Genomic DNA, 22,379 nt, shown 5'->3' with positions numbered 1-22,379 from the left:
TGCCCTGGCAGATAAGGAAACTTCGACTCAAAGAGGGCTCAGTAACTTGCTCAATTTCATGCAGTAAAGATGGAGGAAGGGAGGGACGCGGGAAGGAAGGAAGGAAGGACCGAATCAACGAAGCAATGGCAAATGCTTTAGTGACTCAGGTGCAAATTCTGCTTTCTCTCCCGTAAACATTGGGGATGGATCAATGAAACTAAAGGAGCCAAGTGGCTTTGGGGATTCCTGAGCTAAGAAAGCTGGGAACAGGAAAGAGGTGACCCTGGTAGAAGCAGCTCTGAGCCACCTCCAGTTACTCAGTAACCTCAGCTTCTTGGTCCCAGGGGCAGCCTGGCCGGGCCAGGCAGCACACGCTAGTTCCCTTTGGCTACCCTTCAGGTGCTGGGCTGGTCACAGGTGACCAGAGATAGAAGGTCAAAGATTGGGCAGACTGCAGACCAGTCAGGATGGGAGCTGGCGGTGCAGTATCCCCTCTGAGGCCTGGGATAGAGGGAGGAGTGAAGGGAGGAGCCCCTCGCCGTGACGTCAGGGCTACCAAGCTCATAGAAGGCAGGAAGGGAGGACCAAGGGTCTGGCATAAGCTGGTGATCCAAAAGGAAAACGTGGACTGAACCTCTCCACGGCATTTAGTGGTAGGTGATCCAGGGTAGACCTCCCAGGCAGCAGCCTGGCAGGGGCGTCCTTGGGGGTAGGGGGAGAGTGGACACCCTCATAACTGGTTCTTGCTCTTTGCTGGAATAGGGCTGATACTAGCTGGCACCCATGGATTGTTAAAATAGCAAGATCAAGCTGGGCATGGCTGGGTACTGTGGACATGCCCATGATCCCAGTGATCGGGAGACTGAGGCAGGAGGATGGCCAATTTGAGGCCAGCTTCAGCAACTTAACGACACACTGTCTCAAAAAGGGCTGAGGATGCAGTTCAGGGGTAGAGTGTTCCTGGGTTCAATCTCCAGTTTGGGGGTGGGGGGGGGACAAAGGGAGACAGCAGGTGTGACAGAAATGGAGGAAGCTAGAATCAGAGAGGTAGCACCCAGGTGCTGGGAGGGCCCAGTCCATTTCTCCCTGTTCTCTGGTTCTGCGGGTTTTCAAGACTCCTCCCCTCCTAGGTCCTGTCTAGAACCTGCTGGGACAGCCCAGAGCAAGCTGGCTTCCAAATGGGGCTCAGGACGTCTCTGGGGCAGAAGGTTAGGCCTGGGAGGAGCCCCCAAATGCTGAATCATGCTCCAAAGGCTGATGACCAGACATCCTCCCCACCGCTTCTCTAGGGGGGCCGGAAAACAGCCTTCCTGCTGACCAAGGAGAGATAGAAAGTCTCTGGGGAGGGGCCACCCAGGACCAGATAGACTATTGAGCCCCTGGAAGCCAAGCTACCTAGGCTGACCCCTGCTTCCTCGTGTGCCCTGGTTGGGCACTTAGGTGAGGAACACCGGAAATGAAGAATCCACTTGTCAGGCTGGGGCTGTGGCTCAGCCGTGGAGCGCTCACTTAGCATGTGCAAGGCCCTGGGTTCGAGTCTCGGCACCACATAAAAATAAGTAAACAAAATAAAAATATTGTGTCCAACTACAACTAAGAAGTAAATATTAAAGAAAAAAAGAATCCGATTGTCCTCCAAAATCCAAGCAAGACTGGAGGCTCAAGTCCCTGAGGGGAGGAGGGGAGGGGGAGAGGTAAACTGGGGGAAGGGGCAAAGGAGAGAAAAGGAAGAGGGTCCAGAACTCCACTGTGTCACTATCCCTGCTCAAGGACATTCCTGAGAAGGGGCAGACCTCTCATGGACTGTAAGTGCCAGGGCCTCTCACCTACTTAGAGCCCTTCAGTAGCTCAGCACCCAAGGGCTGGAAGTCATGTGCTTTAGCCGGGCTTTTGAGGCCTCAGCTCCTGAACACACTTCTGTCTCTGCTGCTCTCACTTCTTGGAAATGTCCCCTCGTCCTTCTTCCCTTGCCCAGTTCCTAAGATTGTCCTTCCAGACTGCCTTCCAACATCAGCTGTGCGGCCAGCAATGCTCCATCTCCTTTCTTCTGTTATCCCACCCCTGTGGGCTCTGAGCCCCTCCTCCTAGACCCCCACAGCCTTTGCACTTCTCTGGGTCACACACCAGGAGAATCAAAGTTCAAGGCCAGTCAGGGCAATTTAGCAAGATCCTGTCTCAAAATAAAAATTTAAAAGGGGTCCGGGTGTAGCTCAATGGTAGAGCACTCCTGGGTTCAATCCCAGTAACACACCCACACACACGCCTTTCTAAGAGTCTATGTCAGGGCTGGACAGCGGCTCCTAGGGGAAGGAGCCCTCCGGTTCATTTCCTGTCACAGCACGCTCTCAGTAAACGTCTGCCACCTCCCTGTGGACCCCTGGGATGCAAATCTTGCTTGTGTAAAGAGAGACTCAACTCCTAACAGAGAAGACCCTCCTTCCAGCTAGCCTCCCTCTCTCCAGCTGCAGAGGCAGCCCAGGAACTGTCACATCACGCAGGGCAGGGCCGGGAGCAGGTTTCAGTGTGCGAACCCCACCCTCAGCTTGCTGCACTGGGTGATGTTCAGATTGGGGGTGGGGAGGCAGGGGAGGCTTGGCACAGGATAAGGGACTCCATTGCCCAGCCTGGTAAATAGTCCTGCCTGGAGAGCCTGTTAATCTCCATTCTCGATCTTTGTTTTTTCCAGTAAAGATGGACCACCACCAGGTCAGCACAGCCGTGCCCTAGCGGGGCAGAACTCGGGGCGCCTTTACAAGGTCACTTCCAAGGACCTGTCCTGGCCGCAAGAACGGCAGAGTCAACTGGACCAAGACAGAGAGGACCTGGGGGGTCCGAACACCCACCTCAAGTCCTTGCCCACCTCAAGCGGTGGGCCCAGACCCCGGCTGCGGGATGCTCTGGCTCCGGGCTCCCACCTGGAGCCGCGGAGGGCGGGCCTCTAGGGGGCGTGGTCTCCAGGGGGCGTGGTCTCCCGGGGTGGGGCTTCTGCCGGGCGAAACCTGCCGGGCTCCTCCCGGCACAGTCTGCCCGGAGCCGCGCGCTGCGAGTCCCGCCGCAGCTGGCGACTTCACAGCCTCTGTCCCATGGCCGGATCTCCCCGCCGCGTCGCGAGCCGGCGGCTGCAGCTGCCCCTGCTGTGCCTCCTCCTCCAGGCTGTCACCATCATCCTCTTTGCCATCTTTGTCCGCTACAACCACGAAACCGACGCTGCCCGCTGGCACTGGGGCAACCACAGTTACGCCAACAATGAATTTTACTTTCGTTACCCAAGTGAGTGCGGGCGAGGGCGTGTTGGGGACCTGAAGAGCCTCCACGCTCCTGGGTGTCTCGGGAGGGAGCTCTTGGGTGCTCAGATCTGTCCCTAGGTGGGCAAGCCTCTCGCTGAGACGAAGGGGCCTTTCTCTAATTGGAAATAACCCTTTCTCTAGCGCCTGCCAGGTTCCGGGTACTGTGCTGAGGATGGCACATGCCTGCCCATTTAGGCTACGAGACAAAGGTGAGGTTCAGAGAGGTTAAGTGATTCGATTCAGAGACACACAGGAAGAAGTAGGAGAGTTGGGATTTGAATCCAGATCTAAAGCCCCACTTTTAGCCATTCTCTTGCCCCACTTCCCATTTGACCTAACTGGGCTTTGCTAGGCTGTTCCAGAGAATTGGCCTGTTCTAGGGGCTTTGCCCTCACTACAGGAAAGAGAATCTAGCTGGGCAGGAGGTGTAGTGGTGGGGTAGGGTGGGAGGTGGGGTGTTGGTGGTAGTAATGGCAGGTATTTTATATATATATAATTTTCAGTTGTAGATGGACACAATACCTTTCTTTTATTTATTTGTTTTTATGTGGTGCTGAGGATTGAACCCAGCGCCTGCTACATGCTAGGTGAGCGCTCTATCACTGAGCCACAGCCCCAGCCCCATGGCAGGTATTTTGTATGAAACCTTCACACCTGGAAGCATCCAAGAGTGGTTGGGATTTGGGCGTTTCTCCCCAGGACCCCAAAATTGGCCTTTCTAAGCCAGAGAGAAAATGACATAAGCAGCTATCAGCTAACCACAGAGCAGTAACCCCAGACATGGAATGAAGGCATGGGAGGGCATTACCCATCACCCATCTTGTGAGTGACAGAGCTGGAACTAGGCTTAGGCATCCTAAGCTCCTTGTACCACAGGCCACTTGCCCACTGACAAGGTTCAGAGGGGGCGGTTAACCCCCCTCACCACCTAGATGGGGACGGAGCCTGTCCCTTAATGTTGGGTACCCTGCCTTGTAACTCAGGGCCTCAGCCACTTGGAAACAAGACCTGCCAGACTCCATCACAAATGCTTGAGCAGTTCTTTGAAACTCAGTTTTCCCCATCTGAGCAACAGGAAGAAGGATACCTCAGAGTGAAGGTTCTAAACTCCAGCAAGCCCAGCATGTGACAGTCTCCTATAAAAACATCCAGGCTGTTATTACCCTACTTTCTATATGCAGTGCTGGTGGCAGGCTGTCCCCACCTCACCCTGACCCAGTCCCAGTCAAATGAAGTTCACGATGCTGAGGATAGACAGGCTCAGGTGGAGGCTTGGACTTGGGCATGACCCACCAGACCCCCAGCCACGCTAGGCAGAAGGGGCTACGGTTCCTCACTCCCCACATTTTGTCCCCAGCCTCGACTGGAAAAGATGAGCCATGGAAGCTGGGATCAAAAGCAGGGACCCGGCTGGGCTTGGTGGCACCTGTAATCCCAGCAATTTGGGAGAATGAGGCAGGAGGATGGCAAGTTCAAGGCCAGGCTACAGAACTTAGTGAGATCCTGTCTCAGAATAAAATAAAAAGGCTGGGGGTGTCCAGAGGTAGAGCACCCCGGTTCAATCCTCAATACTGGCGGGGGGGCGGGGGGGGGACAGGAAAGAAAACAAGGTAAACAGATGGGCCAGAAAGATGGGAGCTGGTAGGAGGAGTCTGAGGGGCTGTCTGCCATGGGCCCGCCACTTGCTTCTCCTGTAGATGTCACACAAGGCTGGAAGCCCTGCCTGTTCCTAAGTTCTGCCTGGAATCCATCCCTCTCCCTGGCTGCTGCAGTGCTGGGCTCTTCTATGACACACGGCTGCAGAGCAGCCCCGGGATTCCTACCTCTCTTTCTGCCCCAGGTTTCCATTCTGGTGGACTTTGACCTTGCAGTGGGGGAAGGTCAGGCAGGAGGGAGGTGTGAAGTCCCTAGAGCCTGGGGCTTTGAAGAGCCGGTTCTCAGCTGTCCCAGTGTCCATGGGAAGGGGTCAGGGTCAGGGGGAGGTGTAACCACCGCTTTGATGAAAGAAAGTCCTGAGCTGCTGGTCAGCTGCAGGACTGCCAATGTCAAGGGCATGTCCACTCCCAGGGGTCTCTTTGTATCTGTAACCTGGGCCCTCAGAGCCTATCGGGTCAACCCCTCTCAGATGTGGGGAGAGAGCCAGAGAGGTCCAGGGACCTGCCTGAGATCACACAGCAAGCTACAAAAGGAGCCAGTCTAGCACCAGTTCTCTGGATCCCCGTCCACAGCCTTTCCCCAACCCTGCAGGCTCTCAGTCCACAGGACTAAGGATGGAAAATAAGAAAGGAGTCCAGGGCTGCACAGGCCACAGAAGGAACAGGAGAAAGAAAGCAGTATGGGGGCTGGGCTGGGGCTCAGCGCAGAGCGCTCGCCTAGCACTTGCGAGGCCCTGGATTCCATCCTCAGCACCACATAAAAATAAAAAAATAAAATAAAGGTATTGTGTCCACTACAACTAAAAAAAATGAATATTAAAGAAAACAATATGGATGATCTGTTTTATAATTTTATTATTTTTTAATTTTAGCCAGTACAACTTTAGACATATCTGAGATCCTACCTATGGGAAGAGGGATTTAGGATAGGTGGGAGCAAGCAGGGCACCAGGACACATGTCTATAATCCCAGCTGCGGGAGGCGGAGGCAAGAGAATTGCAAGTTCAAGGCCAGCCCAGGAAATTTAGCAAGACCTTCAGCAACTTGGGAAGACCCTGTGTCAAAATAAAAAATAAATAAGGGCTGGGGACATGGCTCAGAGGTGGAGCACCACTGGGTTCCAACAGTACCCCTCAAAAAAGGAGGGGGGAATAGGGTCATGTGACCAGGACCAGAGTGCCTTGTGACCTCTTCTGGGAGAATACAGCTCCTTGATCTCCTGGGGGCAGGTGTGGTGGAGTGGAAATGGTACAAGTTGGCCTCCTGGGTCCTCCCTCCCTGCTCCCCACTCCCTTGTATACACCTTTTTAAATCCACTCTTTATAGATGATGTCACAGAGGCTTAAGAGAGGCTAAGTGTTTTGTCCAAAGTCACAGGTCAGGGGGTGGCCAGTGGGTGGGGAGGCTGGAATTTAAGTCTGACTTTGACAGATGCTTAAGGCCCAGCTTTAACTTGTCACCTTGCCTCATCTTTGTGTCAGGAGTCACCTAGCTGGGTTGGGGAGAGGCAGTAAGGGAAGGGTGGAGAGCAATCCGAAGCTCTAGAGGCCTCTTACCTTCTCTAACCAAAGATTGCTTGGGGCTGGGTGCACACCTGCAATCCCTGCAATTTGGGAGGCTGAGGCAGGAGGATCACAGGTTCAAGGCCAGCCTCGGCAACTCAGTGAGGCCCTAAGCAACTTAGCAAGACCCTGTCTCAAAATAGAAAATAAAGAGAGCTGGGGATGTGGCTCAGTGGTTGAGTGCCCCTGGGTTCAATCCCTGGTGGGAAAAAAAAAAAAAGTTGATTGGGTTAGGGAGGGGTAGGCTGCACCCCACCCCACACAGAAAGGAATGTTGGGAGGCCTTATCTGTCCTCCTGCCTTCAACCAGAGTAGCCCTTCACCCACCAGAGCTCAAGGAGAAGCTGTGTCTGGAACAGCCCCCAGGGAGGGTGTTCCTTGATGTTTAGACTACAGTTGAAAGAGTTATGATTCCAAACAAGCCTGGCTAAGGAGTTCTAAACCTCGCCACCGTTCAAGACAAGTTCTGGAGGGGTTTCTTATATGAATGTGCTGGAGCCCCACCCCCCATTATCTTGTCCTTGGGAACAAGAACAGACATGGCCTCCTCTCTACTATTCGTACAAGGAGAAAAGAAATCAGGCTGCGAGGCTTAGGAAAACTAGGCTGGAGGCTGAGGTCTACGTGTGGCTTCCTTCTTTTGGGTTGTGAGATCTGGGTGACCTCAGCGGGGCTGGAGAAGCAGTGCAGGGTTGGGGACGTAGTGAGGCCAGGAGGTCTCCAGCCCCTCACTCCCTTGGCTACCGGCACTGGCAGCCAAGCTGCAGACCTCCAGTTCCAGCTCAGGCCCAACCCCCTGTTTACAAAACTATTTCTTATGCAACATTAAATATAGCACTTTTAAAAAAGCATAAAACCCAGGTGTGGTGGATACACCTCCCTAGCTCCCAGGAGGCTGAGGCAGGAGGATCACAAGTACCAGGCCAACCTGGGCAACTTAGCAGGACCCTGTCTCAAAATAAAATTTAAAAAGGACTGAAGATGTAGCTCAGTGGTAGAGCCCTTGCTTAGCATGCGCAAGCGCCTGGGTTCTGTCCTAGTACTGCAAAAGAAAAAAATGAAAAAGCATAAAAGTCAGCTTCTCTCGAAGTTATTGATTGCATTATAAAATTCCATAACAATTTTCCGGCTTGTGGATACCTCTTCAGATTAAGCAAACAAAAAAATTTGTTTTTTTCTATTATAATCTAATTTTTCTATAAGAGATTTAGGGTCACTTACAACGAAAATGTGTATAAGATGAATATGCCTGATCTAAGATGTTTTGGATTTTATTATATATGGAGGGGAGAGTATCTTGGGATGTGACTCAAGTCTAAAGAAATTCCTTTGTTTCATATATACCTTTATACACATAGCCTGAAGGTAATTTCATACAGTATATTTATACATAAATTTTGTGTACCTGTATTTTTGTTTTAAATCAGGGATTCAACCTAGGGGTGCTTAGCCGCTGAGGGACATCCCACCCCTTTTTATTTTTTATTTTGAGACAGGGCCTCACTAGGTTGCTGAAGCTGGCTTTGAACTTTTGCTCTTCCTGCCTCAGCCTCCTGAACTGCTGGGAGGTACCACCAAGACCAGCGTGTGGCAGCATTTTGACTGTGACCCATCGGATGAGGTCATTGTGGAATTTTCCTAAAGAATATTTAAAACATTTATGATGCTCTTTCTTTTTTTTTTAATTTTTTTTGAGACAGAGAGAGAGAGAGAGAATTTTTAACATTTATTTATTTTTTAGTTTTCGGTAGACACAACATCTTTGTATGTGGTGCTGAGGATTGAACCCGGGCCGCACACATGCCAGGCGAGCGAGCTACTGCTTGAGCCACATCCCCAGCCCCTTATGATACTCTTTCTTTAGTTTTATTATTATTATTATTATTAAAGCCAAAAGTATAGCTTGACATCTCCACAGACAGACTCAAGATAAAGAAAATAGGACCAGATGAGGTGAGGAAATGTCTAAGTTGCTTCAAACCCTATTTAGAAGTTGATGTGGGGAAGAGGTAACAGAATGAATTAATACAAATTACTTAATGATTATTTGTATTTCTCTTATTTTTGATATCACTGCATATATTTTTATTAGCTTAGCTTTTTATGCTGGTAGATACAGAATAGAAAGCGAACAGAAGAGGCCCCCGATCTTCCTGTCCGAAAACCCACTGGTACTCTGAAAGTTCAAGTCATTCATCTATAAAGTTAAAATATTCAGACTATACAAAGAAACAACCAAAAGAGTAAAATCTGGAGAACACCTGTAAACTCAGCCTCCTGGGAGGCTGAGGCAGAAGGATTGCAAAGTGAGGACAGCCTGTCTCACACTAAAAAAATAAAAAGGTCCTCCCTCCTCTTGTCTCCAAATCAGACAGCTCCAGGGGATTCTTTCTGTTGAAGTTGTGTGTTACAGCAGCCTTGCCCCTCCCTCAATTCCTTTTCTCTGCAGTAATCTATGTTAACAATTTAAAGCTAGTCACCAGATTATTTTTAGTTGTACATTCTAAAGGAATAGGCATGGTGGTCGGAAATCAAGAAGGACTTACCTATAGAGTTGAAAAGAAACCAAAGGGGAAGAGAATTTAGAGCCCTGGAGAGGCCCAGGCTGCTACAGGAAAGAGCAGGGCGCACACTGGACTTTCAACTAGTTAGCTATAAAATGAGTAGGGGCAGAGAATGAGAAAATTCTCAGAGCAGAAGGTTCTAGTCCCTTGCTCTGACATGGGGGCATCAGGGATGGTCTGGGTCCCACTGCTCCAAGCTGGCCGGCTCTGGGCAGGTGGCTCAGGGCTGGGTGGCCCTGCCACGCCTGGGTAGTTTTATAGGCGTGACTTCACGCTTCAAGGCGGCCTTGGCTGGTAGGAGCCAGGGGCAGTGGCAGGGTGGCCGATGGGTTTATGGGGGTGGCCCGGGCGCCGCGGTGTTCACCGCCCCTGGCCCCCGCAGGCTTCCAGGACGTGCACGCCATGGTGTTCGTGGGCTTCGGCTTCCTCATGGTCTTCCTGCAGCGCTACGGCTTCAGCAGCGTGGGCTTCACCTTCCTCCTGGCCGCCCTGGCCCTGCAGTGGTCCACCCTGGTGCAGGGCTTCCTGCACTCCTTCCACGGCGGCCACATCCATGTCGGCGTGGAGAGGTGGGCAGTGGTGCAGGGAGCGGCGCTCTGGGGTCCCCCCCGGGCGGCTCCTGCCCCAGAGACACAGTTAAGCCCTTGTCCTTGGAGACCGGTCCCTGGCCCTGTTTCTGACCCATCAGTTGGTTTCCCCAGGTGTCCTGCCTGGTGTCCTTCCATCCCTGACCCACGACCAGCCCAGCTCACATTTTGGGGCCGCTGTGACCCAAGCGCTCCTAGGGGCAGCGATGGCCTCGCTGAAAGGGGCGGGTTGAGAGGCGCCCTGGGCGCGGTTCTGGTTCTTGGTGGGCTTCGTGGGCCAATCTACAAGGAGGAGCGAGGCCTCCCTTGGACCCAGGGGAGAGGTGCCTCCCGCTGGCCCTCCCGGCCGGTGCCCGAAGCCCCTCTCCCGCCCTCTCCCCCGCGCACCAGCATGATCAACGCCGACTTCTGCGCGGCCTCCGTGCTCATCTCCTTCGGGGCCGTTCTGGGCAAGACGGGGCCTGCGCAGCTGCTGCTCATGACCCTGCTGGAGGTGGCGCTGTTCGGGATCAACGAGTTCGTGCTCCTCAACCTCCTGGGGGTGAGAGTCTGCAGGAATGGGTGAGGGTGTTGGGGTGGCCAGCGCCAGGCTCTGAGCTGGGCGAGCTGCCGGGCAGGGGCGGGCTGCCTCTCCACCTGCGCTCCTCCTCCCCAGGTGAGGGATGCGGGCGGCTCCATGACTATCCATACCTTTGGAGCCTACTTCGGGCTGTTCCTGTCCAGGGTCCTCTACAGGCGCCAGCTGGAGAAGAGCAAGCACCGCCAAGGCTCCATCTACCATTCGGACCTCTTTGCCATGATTGGTGAGGCCTCCTGTGACGGATGCCATTCAGGGGCTGGTTCCAGATCCCCCTGATCTGGGATGGAGGAGACCAGCTCCAGGCGAAGTCTTAGGGTGCTGCCTAACTAAGGTCCTTGGCTTTCTAGCTGGGAACTCTTCCAGCTTGGAATCTGCTCTTTTTATTTCAGTACTGGGGATTGAACCCACGGCTGCTCTACCACTGAGCCACATCCCCAGCCCTATTTGTGTTTTGAGACAGGGTTTCTCTAAGTTGCTGGCCTTGAACTTGTGATCCTCCTGCCTCAACCTGCAAAGTCACTGGGATTACAGGCATGCACCAGTGCCTGTTCTTTGTCTTTGTGTGTGTGTGTGTGTGTGTGTGTGTGTGTGTGCATGCACTCCTGGAATAGAACCCCAAGGATGCCTAACCACTGAGTCACACCCCCAGCCCTTCTTATTTTTTATTTTGAGCAGCGTTTCACTTAGTTCCTTAGGCCTTCACTATGTTGCTGAGGCTGGCCTCCAACTTGCAATCCTCCTGCCTCAGCCTCAAGAGTTGCTGGGATTACAGGCGTGCACCACCATGCCCAACTGCTCATCATTCTTAATGGTTTTATGACATTCTTAGAACTCAGACCTGGGGTACCCACTTGGCTCAGATCCATCCCAAGGGCCCCCTTTTTTGTCTTTTTTTTTTCAGTACTAGAGATTGAACCTAAGGGTTGAGCTGCACCCCTAGTCCCATTTATTTATTTATTTATTTATTTATTTATTTTGGGGATTGAACCAAGGCACCTTTACCACTTAGTTACATCCCTAGTCTTTTTAATTTTAAGACAGGGTCTCACTAAATTGCTGAGGCTGGTTTGGAATTGGGATCCTCCGACCTCGGGCTCTGAGTTGCTGGATTACAGTCATGTCCCACCGTGCCCAGTTTTCCAGGGGCCTTTCTAAATCCACCTCCATCTTGCTTCAGATCTTCGAGGGCCCCCACAACCACACATTAGAAACAAGACCCTCATCCTGGGATACAGCCCCCTAGTCTGCTCCCTCACCCTCCCCGGTACTTGGCTCCCGCTCAGCTGCATTGGAGGGGGTCTGGTTTCCTGCAGATCTCCACCTCTGCCTGCCCCTGCTGCTGCCTTCCACCCATGAGGGCTCTCCCCTCTAGCTTCCCTGCAAGCCCCTGCACTGTCAGGCAGGGTAGGAGGAATCTTTGCTTCCCCCAGGGAGCGGCAGGGCTGGCCTGGGGGCCCTGTAACTCTGTTCCTCTCTGTGCATTTACAAACTGCGGTCAGCAGAGGACATCCATGTTATTTTTCATAGAAGGCACTGAACAGGGCCTGCAGTGCCTATTTTTACATTAAAAAAAGAGACTGAAGCGCTGGGCATGGTGCCTGTAATCCCAGTGGCTCAGGGGCCTGGGACCAGAGGATTGTTAGTTCAAAGCCAGCCTCAGCAATCCCTGAGCTACTGAGGGATGTGGCACGGTGGTCGGGTGCCCTTGGATTCAATCCCTGGTACAAAAAAAGAAAGAAAAAAAAAAAGAGATAAAAAGAAAAAAAAAAAAAGACTTGTTTTGAGAGATACATGCCTATGATCCCAGTAATTTAGGAAACAAGTAGGAGGATTACAAGTTCAAGGCTAGCCTGGGCAAATTAGCAAGACCCTGTCTCAAAAAAAAAGGCAGGGTGGGGGTGCTGAGGATGTAGTTCAGTGGTAAAACACACCTGGGTTCAATCTGTAGTACTGAAAACAAAATATTTGTATTTTGTATTTCTTGCCCCTCTCTGGGTTTGTTGTGAAACAGAGGGCTGCAATCTCCTTGACCTTTGAGACCCAGATAAGCTTGGCCTCAAGTCCAAAGGCTACCCCAGGATTCCCAGGCATCCTCAGATCTCTGCCTCCTGGCTGTTAGCGTGCAGGTCACTGAGGCAGGACCCTGGTCCCTGCCTCCACCGTCCCCCCAGTCTCCATTAGAGACAGCCCATGTCAGTGTGGCCCATTTTACCCAGGTCTGTGGGGTTGCAGGGAGCAGTTCCACCCAGCAGTCTCCTCAAGACTAAGGGACAGTCCTGAAGCCGCTTACCTGGCTGGCCCACCGTGCGGGGCCTCCGCCATCTCCCGCACCTTGTCCCTTGGCTCTTCCCCCCTCTCCCTGCAGGACTGGTCCATGAACCTCACACGTGATTCTTACCCCAAAGGCTCGGCTCGGGATGTCCATTACTGAGCAGACAGCCCATGCCCAGTCCACCTTCTCTAGGAGGTGGCTGAGGTTCTAAAACAAATGGTTTTCCTGATAAAGGCACCCAGAATAATGCCCCATGTGCAGTAACTTTGGTCTTTATTCTCCTCTGTTTTTTTGTTTTGTTTTTGTTTTTTGGTAACAAAGATGCTTAACACAACTAAGCACAACCCCCCCGCAGCCATTTTTAATATTTTATTTAGAGACAAGGCTTCGCTGAGTTGCTTAGGGCCTTGCTAAGTTGCCAAGGTTGTCTTTGAACTCATGATCCTCCTCCCTCAGCCGGGAGAGTTGCTGGGATTACAGGCATGTGCCACCGTGTCTAGCTCCTCTCCTTTTCTGATACTTTAAAAAAAAATAATAATAAAATGAAATGAAACAAAACGGGCTGGCATGGGGCTCAGTAGTAAAGTACTTGCTTAGCATGTGTGAGCCTAGCACGTGTGAGGCTGTGAATTCAATCCTTAATCCCCATCAAAAAGATAAATAAATAAATAAAATAAAACAAAACACTCAGATAGGCACACCCGTAATCCCAGCTACTCAGGAGCCCGTGAGGCAGAAGAATCACAGGTTCAAGGCCAGCCTGGGCAATCTAGAGCAACCCTGTCTCAAAATAATAATGAAAAAAGAAGGCTGGGGATGTAGCTCAGTGGGAGAGTGCCCCTGGGTTCAAATCTCAGTATCAACAAGGCAAAAAAGAAAAAAAAAACAATCATAAAACCTCAATGCTCTGTGGCTTGCAATCAGGTAGTTCCCAGTACCCTTTAATAGATACCATTTTTTGAGTTCTTTTTTTTTTTAAGGGTTGGGGGTGCAGGTGGTACTGCGGATTGCACTAGGCACGAGCTTTACCAATGTACTGCACGTCAGCCCCTTGTCAAGCACTTAGTATCTGCTAGGCCATGGCCTGTGTTCATCTGCACCATGTCCTTGAATCCTCACTTTGGTGCGGAGGTATTATCAGCCCCACCTGCCGAGGAAACAGGCTGCAGAGTAGGTGACTTGTCTGCAGTAACCGTCTCCCACCATGAGGGGGAGCCCTTCATTTCCTCTCACTCTGCCTGGCTGCCCATCATTTAGGAACCATCTTCCTGTGGATCTTCTGGCCTAGCTTCAACTCTGCACCCACTGCGCTGGGGGACACGCAGCATCGGACAGCCCTCAACACGTACTACTCCCTAACGGCCAGCACCCTCAGCACTTTTGCTTTGTCTGCCCTCATCAGTGGGGACGGGCGGCTGGACATGGTATGGGGAGAAGGCCTTGGGGGAGGCAGAGGGACAACCTACCAGGGGGAAGAGAGAGAGACTCTGCAGGGAAGTCTCCATGGAAACAAGCATAGGGGAGCTGTATCCACCCTGGTGGTGGTGGGGGGTCAGAATAGGAGACTATGAAAGCAGGAGAGTTAGAGGTTAGATGGCAGAGGGACTTCCAGAGCAGTAGATGTCTTGCGGACGGGGGTTGTGTTGAGTGTGGGTGGATAATTTGAAAGAGTCTCCAATGTCCTGTCCTTCCCTGTTCCCTTAGGTCCACGTTCAGAATGCAGCACTGGCCGGAGGGGTTGTGGTGGGGACGTCTGGCGAAATGATGCTGACCCCCTTTGGGGCTCTAGCCGCTGGTTTCTTGGCAGGGACTGTCTCCACGCTGGGGTACAAGTTCTTAACGGTACAGCTGCCTCTCTGGCCTGGGCAGAGCATGGTGTCACTTTCCTCCCACCTCCCCAGCAGGCCCAGAGTGGAGGTGGGAGGGGACAGGAGTCTGATTATTTATCCTGTCCTCCCTCAGCCCGTCCTTGAATCCAAACTCAAAATCCAAGACACATGTGGTGTCCACAACCTCCATGGAATGCCGGGGGTCCTGGGGGCCCTTCTGGGGGTCCTGGTGGCTGGACTAGCCACCCACGATGCTTATGGAGATGGGTGAGTTTCCCCCAATCTACAGCTGACATTATCCCTCTGGAATGCCCTCTGTCACTCTGTTCCTCTGTGTCTATTTTCACCCACCCATCCTCTGTCTACCCACCCATCCACCCACCCATCTATCCACTCACCTATGTAGCCATCCACCTACCCCTCCATCCATCCATCCATCCATCCACCTACCCACCCACTATCCATCCACCCATTTATCCACTCACCCATCCAGCCATCCACCTACCCCTCCATCCATCCATTCACCTACCCACCCATCCATCCACCCATCTATCCACTCACCCATCCAGCCATCCACCTACCCCTCCATCCATCCATCCACCCACCTTCCCACCAACTATCCATCCATCCATCCATCCATCCATCCATCCACCTATCCATCCATCCACCCATCCACCTATCCATCCATCCATCCATCCACCTACCCACCCATCCACCCACCTACTCACCCATCTATCTACCCCCTCATCCACCCACCCTCCCATCCACTCACATTATGGGAGCCAAGGAAACTGGAGTGAAAAAGACCAATCCAGGCACTGTCCTGGTCAAATGCAACAGGAGGTCATTAAACAAATGATTTCAAGAATATGGAGTGTTATTAAAGGGTCAGTAAGACATAATGACCCTTGGGATCTGTTTTTGCACATCGGGACTAAGAGGAGAGGTGGGAAAGAATGACCTTGGACTGAGCCTTGAAAGGTGTGTGTCCGTTCCATGTGAGGGGCGGGGTTGCAGGCTGTGGCCTGCTTAAGCCAAGGTCTGAGGTTAGCCTGCCTACGGGGCTTTCCGGAAGCCCTCTGGCTGCTGGGCTGTCCACCGATGGGACCTGCCCTGTATCCTTGCTGCATCCTTGTCCCTCACCCCTGCTTCTCCACAACCTGGTCTCCCTGCAGCCTGGAGAGCGTGTTCCCACTCATAGCCGAGGGCCAGCGCACAGCCAAATCTCAGGCCATATATCAGCTCTTTGGCCTGTTGGTCACACTGGTGTTGGCCATTGTGGGCGGGAGCCTTGGAGGTGAGTGGTCTTGGATGGTGGTGGTGGGGGGACACTGGTAGGAGCTCCAAGGACTCAAGAACAGGAGAGGGAGTCTCTGGAGGAAGGGCCACTGAGTCCCTTGTCCCTGGCATTTAATTCATTTGCTCACAGATACTTACTGAGTGTCCAACTTATGCCAGAGGTCAGGTGGAAGGGTCAGGGTAACCTCCTTAGAGCGGGGGATTACAAATGGCTCTTGCTCCCTCCTGGTGTCAGGGAGGCTGGGGAGCTGGGTGCCACTGAGTTTCCCTTTTGTCCTGCTGGCTCCCTTGTGCTGCTCCCTGGGGCCACTAGAGGGCAGCCCAGCCTCAGGCTGAGGCCCAGCAGGGGCAGGCTCATCTAACGCCAGGCAGAGACCTGCAGGGAAGAGGCCTGCTCACCATTAGAATGGAGGTTTCACAAAAACCTTTGGATAGAGATACACAGCCCTTGGTCCCAGTTCAGGCAGTCCTTCCCGATGTCTGACCTTAAAAATAATTCCTCATTCAGGATCCCCACTTTCCTGCTCTCACCCCAAGATTTTCATTCTCTAGGTTCAGTTCATTCATCTAAGAACCGATTTACAGCATGCTCCTTTTCTGTGCTTCTCTTATGTGGGAGGCCACCGAAAACGCAGTGGCTCATGACAGAATAATAATTTGGTCAGCCCCTTACCAACTGCAGACTTGAGCATGTGGCTGAATTTCCCTGAGCCTTGGTCACCTTGTCTGAAATGCAGGGGTAAGATCCACCGCACAGGGCTGTGGTGACTTCTCAGGAAGCACATGGCACATCAGTAGGTGCTCAAAAACTGCAGCTGTGGTTTTCCTGTGCCAGGTGCCAGGTTGACCTCAGGCCTCCAGCCCCCTTGTGCCCTTGGGGCGCTGAATGGCAGCCTCTCCTGGGGGCTGGGGTTAGAGAAGCCTCACGGGTCCTTCCCTCCCGCCACCAGGGCTCCTGCTGAGGCTGCCCTGCCTGGATGCCCCCCCAGACTCTCAGTGCTTTGAGGACCAGATCTACTGGGAGGTGAGGCGGCCACAGCCCTGGACCCCAGGCCTTCATGCCCTCTGACCTCCTGTGTTCCCCACAGCCCCGAGCTGTGGCCTGCAGCTCCCTGGAGCTCTCCCGTGGCCCCCTTCCTGCCTTCCAGGTGCCTGGGGAGTATGAGAATGAAGCCCAGGGACCCCTGACTGTGGAGGAACCAGACACTCGGGCCTAACCAGCTGCCAGCCCTTGAGAGGATATTCTCTTTTTAGAAGATGATGGCGGGGACTGGGGCTGTAGCTAGTGGTAAAGCACTTGCTCAGCATGTGCCACACCCTGGGATCGGTCCCCAGCATCCCGTCTCCACACACACACACACACACACCCCGGAAGATGTCCTTTAGAAGGTCTGGAGGGGGTGGAGGGACAGGAGGGAACTGGGTGGGGGAAGCCTGGCCAGCTGCCCCACCCCACTGCCTGACCAGCCTGCACATGGGGTAGAAGACGCCAAAGTGAGTCCTTTGGGCCAGTGTCACACAGTTCCAGTGATACCTAGGCCAGGCTCAGTGCCCTGGGGTAATAAACACCACCCTCACCCAGGATTCTGACTCCTTTTATTGGTGTCCGAGGTCACGTGGGAAGTTCCTCTGCCCTCTAACTCACAGCGTTAGAACCCAGAAGAAGGAAAAGATCCTCGTGGTGAAAACCTCCTTCCTCCCCAGGTCCATTAGTCTTTCTAGGAGGTCACGTCTTAAGAGTCAGGGCCCTGGCCTGGGCTTGTGTCTCCAGGGACAGGGAGAGCCTGTGTCTGTTCCAGCACAGCTCAGCTGCCACTCTGACCCTCAACTGGGATGGCCTCTGAGCAGAGCAGGACCAGGGGGCCCTCATGGGGGAACGCATTGCCTTCCCCTTAAGCTATGTGGCACCAACCCTCAGAAACTGCAGGCAGCCATCACCTAGGTGCCACCTTATGTTTCTGTCCTGAAACTGAGGAGTGAGGACAGGAAGGGCCTTGGGTCGCGGGGCTCTGTGGCACTGGACAAGAAAGGTGGGCCAGGGCCTCCTGTAGCCTGAAGTTATTCGACCACCAGGGGGCGCTCCAGATCCAGCAGAGGAAGAAGCCGTCTTCATGCCTCCCATTCTGTGGTTCTCTACCAAGAATTCATACCCCGGCCTTTTTTGAGCTCCCACTCTCTCCCCATTACATGTCAGGCAGAGGCCAGGGGTTTCAAGACTCTCACCCTGTAGAGAATCCGTCCTTCCAGTACGCTGACATCCCCTTCCCCACACTGAACCAGGGACCTTGCCTCCTGTCCCCCAGCCTCCCCTGACCCCTGATGGCTGGGGTAGGTGTGTTGGGGGTGAAGATCCCTGGGCTGAGGCAGGAGACTGACACCTGAGATTGCAAAACGGTCTTCTGTCACTGCCAGCCCCTGCTGGGAGAGAAGGAGCGAGTTTGGGAGAGCTGAGACCTCATCTCCCATTCCACCCTGTCTCGGCTCCCAGCTCCGCATGGGTAGAGGCCCAGCACGTTCACCCATCTTGGCCAAAAAGCTCCAACAGAGGTCTGAAAGAGGACTTCCCAGGGCAATTTAAGTATAGGGTAGCCCCCGCCCTGGCCCAGCCTCTTCTGGGTAGGGAAAGAGATGAATCTTATTCATTCGTGACATCGACATTTTATAGCCTTACCTTGTCCCTTAACTGATTTTTTCCATTATTTTTAATATTTGTAGCTGCAGATAGACATAATACCTTTGTTTAAATATTTTTGTTAGTTGTGGATGGATGTTTATGTATTGACGTGTGGTGCTGAGAATCTGACCCAGAGTCCCACCATGCCAGGGAGCAGTCTACCCCTGAGCCACCACCCCAGCCCTGAATGGCTCCTTCTGGATGATAACCAGGCCTGTTCTTTCAGGCACCTCCAGCTGAGGTGAACCACCCATCTTGATCCAGGAAGTCTTCCTGGAGAAGGGACAACCGAGCCCTCTAAGAGAGCAGTTGCCAAACCAATTTTTAAGGGACAAGTGTCCCGGGATGGCCTGCCAAGAGGTCTGAGAAAGGAGGGAAGGCGTAAGGGCTGTCCCTTGAGAGGTGGCCCTATATGTTCTGGAGCCAGATAGTTTCAAGCTCCATCGCTCCCTTGAAGTCCCCCATGGTTCCAGCAATGACACTGAGTGCCACCATACTGTGCTCCTATTTTCACTTTATTTCCTCCTTTTCTTCCCCCACATGTGGGGGCACATGGTGGGTAGCTTGTTCCATTTCATCCACCTGAGCCATTATTTGAGGTCTGGGCCAGGGGGTCATCATACCATTATGATTCAGCCAGGGAATTCCCAGGGCAAGCAGACAGGTGTCCTTAGAGCCCCTCGATATACAAGAGCTAGCCCCCCCTCCCAGCTCTTGCCTGTAGCTCTGGCTTCAGCCCTATTGGTCCCCCACACGGTGGCCCATCCATTCAGGCTGGGTCAACAGGGTGACAATGAGCAGGTCAAGGGGATGCCGGGGCCAGGGGCCAAGGGGGCTCCTTCTCCACCCATTCGGGACAATGAGGCTCTGCCCCTTGAGGACAGCCCCTCTGATCACCACCATTATTAGTTTCAATGCAGGACAATCGGACACTTGCCCGCTCATGAACTCTGTCGAGCCCCAGTGCCTGAGCTCTGGGGATAATGATGGACGAGGACACTCTGGGGCCAGGGAGTGATGGGCTGTGCCGGGGTCAGGATGAGAGTCATTGCAGGACAGCTCTCTGGAAGCAGCCACTGTTCTGGCCTGGAGCAAGCGTGTATGGGCTGACCACAGGGTGGCCCGTCCAACGACATCTGGGTAGAAGGCCCAGGGACTTCAGGGTGCTTCTGTGCTGGTGCCACCAGAGCCTCCTGGACGGGGCGTCGGGAGCTGCCCCCTGACCTCTGGAGGACCCGCGCAGCCTGGGAAAGGCCCGGGATCCCCCCGATTGGGATTCACATCACGGCGCGCGGCAGCCCCAGCTCCGGCAGAATTAGACACGGCGGCGTGGGTGTCCCGAGTGCGGGGCGGCGGCCGTCGGGGCAGCCGCGTCCCCCCACCTCACCCCGATATCGCTCTCCGCCGGCGGGATCCCCCGCCCGCCCTGCCGGCCCCGCGCCCCGGCCCCTTTGTCTGGCCGCCCGCCGCTCCCCGCCGTCCACCGCGCGCCCCGGCCGGGCACCCTCGCGCCGCCGCCGGGAACAAAGCCGGCCAATGTCCCCGCCGGCGGGCGGGCGGGAGGGCGAGCTGGCTATGCAAATGCCCAACGGCCTGTGAGAACGCTCGCCGCCGCCTCCCGGCCTCCACCCTGAAAGAGGCCGGCGGCCCGGCCCGGGTGGGGGAGGCGGTCACTGCATTAGGGATGAGCTGTCGTCCCCAGCGCCCGCCCACCCTCCCTCCCGGGACAGAGCGCCATTGTCTGTGTCCCCGCCGTCTGATGGCCAGTGGAGTCTGCCAGCTCACGGAGGATGGCGAGGGTGACCGGAACAGGCACTGGGCCCAGGAGAAGTGGTCACCTGTGCCCTTCGCGTACCTACCCCTCATTCCAGCCCCCTTGGACTTAGGGGTCGGACCGCTGTGGGCTCCCGTTGGCGGCTGTCCTGTCCTCAGCCTGTGGCCTGCACAAGTTAGTTCCCTTCGCAGAGCCCGTGTGCCCCGGGCTTTGACTTGGCTGGTGGCGGATCATCTTCCCACTCTGTCCTACCTGTTAGCCACTCCCCTCCTGTTAGCCACTTGCCCCATGGACTCCATCCGACCAGTGTCTCTGAGGCCAGTTGTCTTCCAGAGTCCTGAGAAAAAGACATGGTGCCCTGAAAGCAGAGCGAGTTACTAGGCAGAGATGCCCTCAAGGGGTCCTCGGTGTCTTGCAAGCCCCAAGCCAGGTCCAGGACTTTGTCCTTGTCTCCCGCAGTCATCCACTACCTGTTAAGGAGCCCCACTTTAAGTGGGAGAAAAGCCTGCCGCAGGGGACTAAAATGAACTTCTCTGGTGATACGAAGGTGGGAGTTGCCACATAAAGGTTCTTCCCACACGTGAAAGAGGGTGTCCCTCCACCCCAGCCCAGCTGTCCAGCTAACAGAGGGCAGGGCTCCAGCACTGGAGGATACCTGTGGACAGTGAGGAAAGGAGCCCATTCTGACTGTGAACTTGGCCCTTGTACCTGAACATCTACAAGCTGAGCTCCAGGATAGGAGCTTTGGAGTCACCAAGCATGTAGGACAGGCTGGGTGTGGTGGTGCCCTCCTGGAATTCAAATCAGCCTCAGTAACTTAGCAAGGCCCCAAGCAACTCAGCGAGACCCTGTCTCAAAATATTAAAAAAGGCTGGAGATGTGGCTCAGAGGTTAAATGCTCCTGGATTCCATCACTGGTACCAAAAAAAAAAAAATGCAGGACAGAAACCTACTTTTATAAACTTCCACCAGGATTCATGAGATTGGGGGTGTGGCTCAGCAGCAGAGCCCTTACCTAGCAACTACAAGGCCCTGGGCTCCATCCTCAGGACTGCACCACCACCACCAAGAAGCCTCCTGAATAAGGGTGCATGCTGCTTTTGTGAGGAGCCATTTTGGAGATTTGGGGGCCTTTGAAGCAGTGATGTAAAATCAATCAGGGCCAAATAAGAAGTGTCCCAGGAAGTCCAGGGTTTCAGTCACAGGAGAGGCGGGATGAGGGGGAGGAAGGAGAGGTTCTGGTAGGGCAGGTGGTCTTCTGGTAGGTGGGGCTCGGTCTCAGGGGCCTGTTCCTTTTTTTTTTTTAGTGTTTATTTTCTAGTTTTAGGCAGACACAATATCTTTTATTTATTTTTATGTGGTGCTGAGGATCGAACCCAGGGCCTCACACATGCCAGAGGAGCGCTCTACCTCTGAGCCACAGCCCCAGCCCCAGGGGCCTGTTCCTTTACACACACACACACACACACACACACACACACACACACGCACACACGGGACTGAACCCCGGGGTGCTCTACCACTGAGCCACATCCCCAGCTCTTATTATTTTTTATCAAAAGACAGGGTCTCACTAAGCTGCTCAGCTCGTGGGGAACTTGTGACGCTGCTGCCCCCGCCTCCGAAGCAGCTGGGATTGAAGGGTGCACCGCCCAGCCGGCTGGGCCCTGTGCTTGTGCTTTGGCCAGCCCCCCCCACTTCTGTCTTCTCCACCTGTGGGGACCCCGGGGCCGTGTGCCTCTCAGCCCCATCCTGAGGTGGAGGCGGCCTCTGGGACGACCTTTGGGAGACCATGAGATGGAAGGGAAGTTGAAGACCCAGGACCAGGGCTGGGGAACTTCAGGTGCCAAAGAAGCAGGCCGAGTTCTCGTCACCCGGCCACCCGTCCAGCCTCTGGATCATGGGGAACCCTTCAAGGCATTCTGAGGCCACCTGGCTTCTTGGAGACTTCTCCCGAGACCCCAAGGCCACTCTGAAGGGAGCTGAGCCAGCGGCCTCCCGGGCTCTCCTGAGCCCCAGCGCACTCTCCTCCCCCTGGCCTCCCGCTCCGAGGCATTTCCAGAATCAGCCTTGGGAACCCTGGGACCAGGGTGGACCAGGCCCTGCCCCGACGGCGGCCCTCTCCCTTGGGTCTGAAGTTCCGGGGCTCGTCTTGGGGACTCGGGGCCGGCCCCAGGCAGGCTCCGCTTGGCTCGGGGCTGAGGGAGGAAGTGGGCTTTGTGCTGGGCACCCTCTGGGTTCCTGGGCTTCATTTTCCCACCCTGCTCCTCTTGGCAGGAGAGTGCCCAGCTGGAGAAGCCCCCCACCCGCCCG

The 22,379-nt window shown here is 54.3% G+C and overlaps 1 protein-coding gene across 1 annotated transcript; it reads left to right on the top strand.

Moving 5' to 3' along the window:
* Positions 1–513: 513 nt before the first annotated feature.
* Rhbg (Rh family B glycoprotein) lies at positions 514–17,202 on the top strand. The gene is made up of 11 exons (XM_005331390.5): positions 514–635; positions 2,669–3,252; positions 9,434–9,620; positions 10,029–10,179; positions 10,294–10,441; positions 13,748–13,914; positions 14,195–14,332; positions 14,453–14,586; positions 15,495–15,616; positions 16,569–16,642; positions 16,767–17,202. The coding sequence occupies exons 2-11, from the start codon at positions 3,066–3,068 to the stop codon at positions 16,833–16,835; spliced, it is 1,377 nt and encodes a 458-aa protein (XP_005331447.3). The 5' UTR covers positions 514–635; positions 2,669–3,065; the 3' UTR covers positions 16,836–17,202.
* The last annotated feature ends 5,177 nt before the right edge of the window (positions 17,203–22,379 follow it).

This window comes from Ictidomys tridecemlineatus, chromosome 11 (assembly GCF_052094955.1).
Source record: "Ictidomys tridecemlineatus isolate mIctTri1 chromosome 11, mIctTri1.hap1, whole genome shotgun sequence".
In the NCBI taxonomy this organism is placed as follows: Eukaryota; Metazoa; Chordata; class Mammalia; order Rodentia; family Sciuridae; genus Ictidomys; species Ictidomys tridecemlineatus.
The sequence above is the reverse complement of the archived record's forward strand: the minus strand, read 5'-3'. Positions and strand labels throughout refer to the sequence as shown.

Bases quoted from the DNA above. Each gene is read 5' to 3' on its own strand.
- Rhbg (XM_005331390.5), top strand. From the start codon at position 3,066: ATGGCCGGATCTCCCCGCCGCGTCGCGAGCCGGCGGCTGCAGCTGCCC. The intron at 10,442-13,747 runs GTGAGGCCTCCT...CCCATCATTTAG, and splicing joins GGACCTCTTTGCCATGATTG to GAACCATCTTCCTGTGGATC. The intron at 14,333-14,452 runs GTACAGCTGCCT...GTCCTCCCTCAG, and splicing joins TGGGGTACAAGTTCTTAACG to CCCGTCCTTGAATCCAAACT.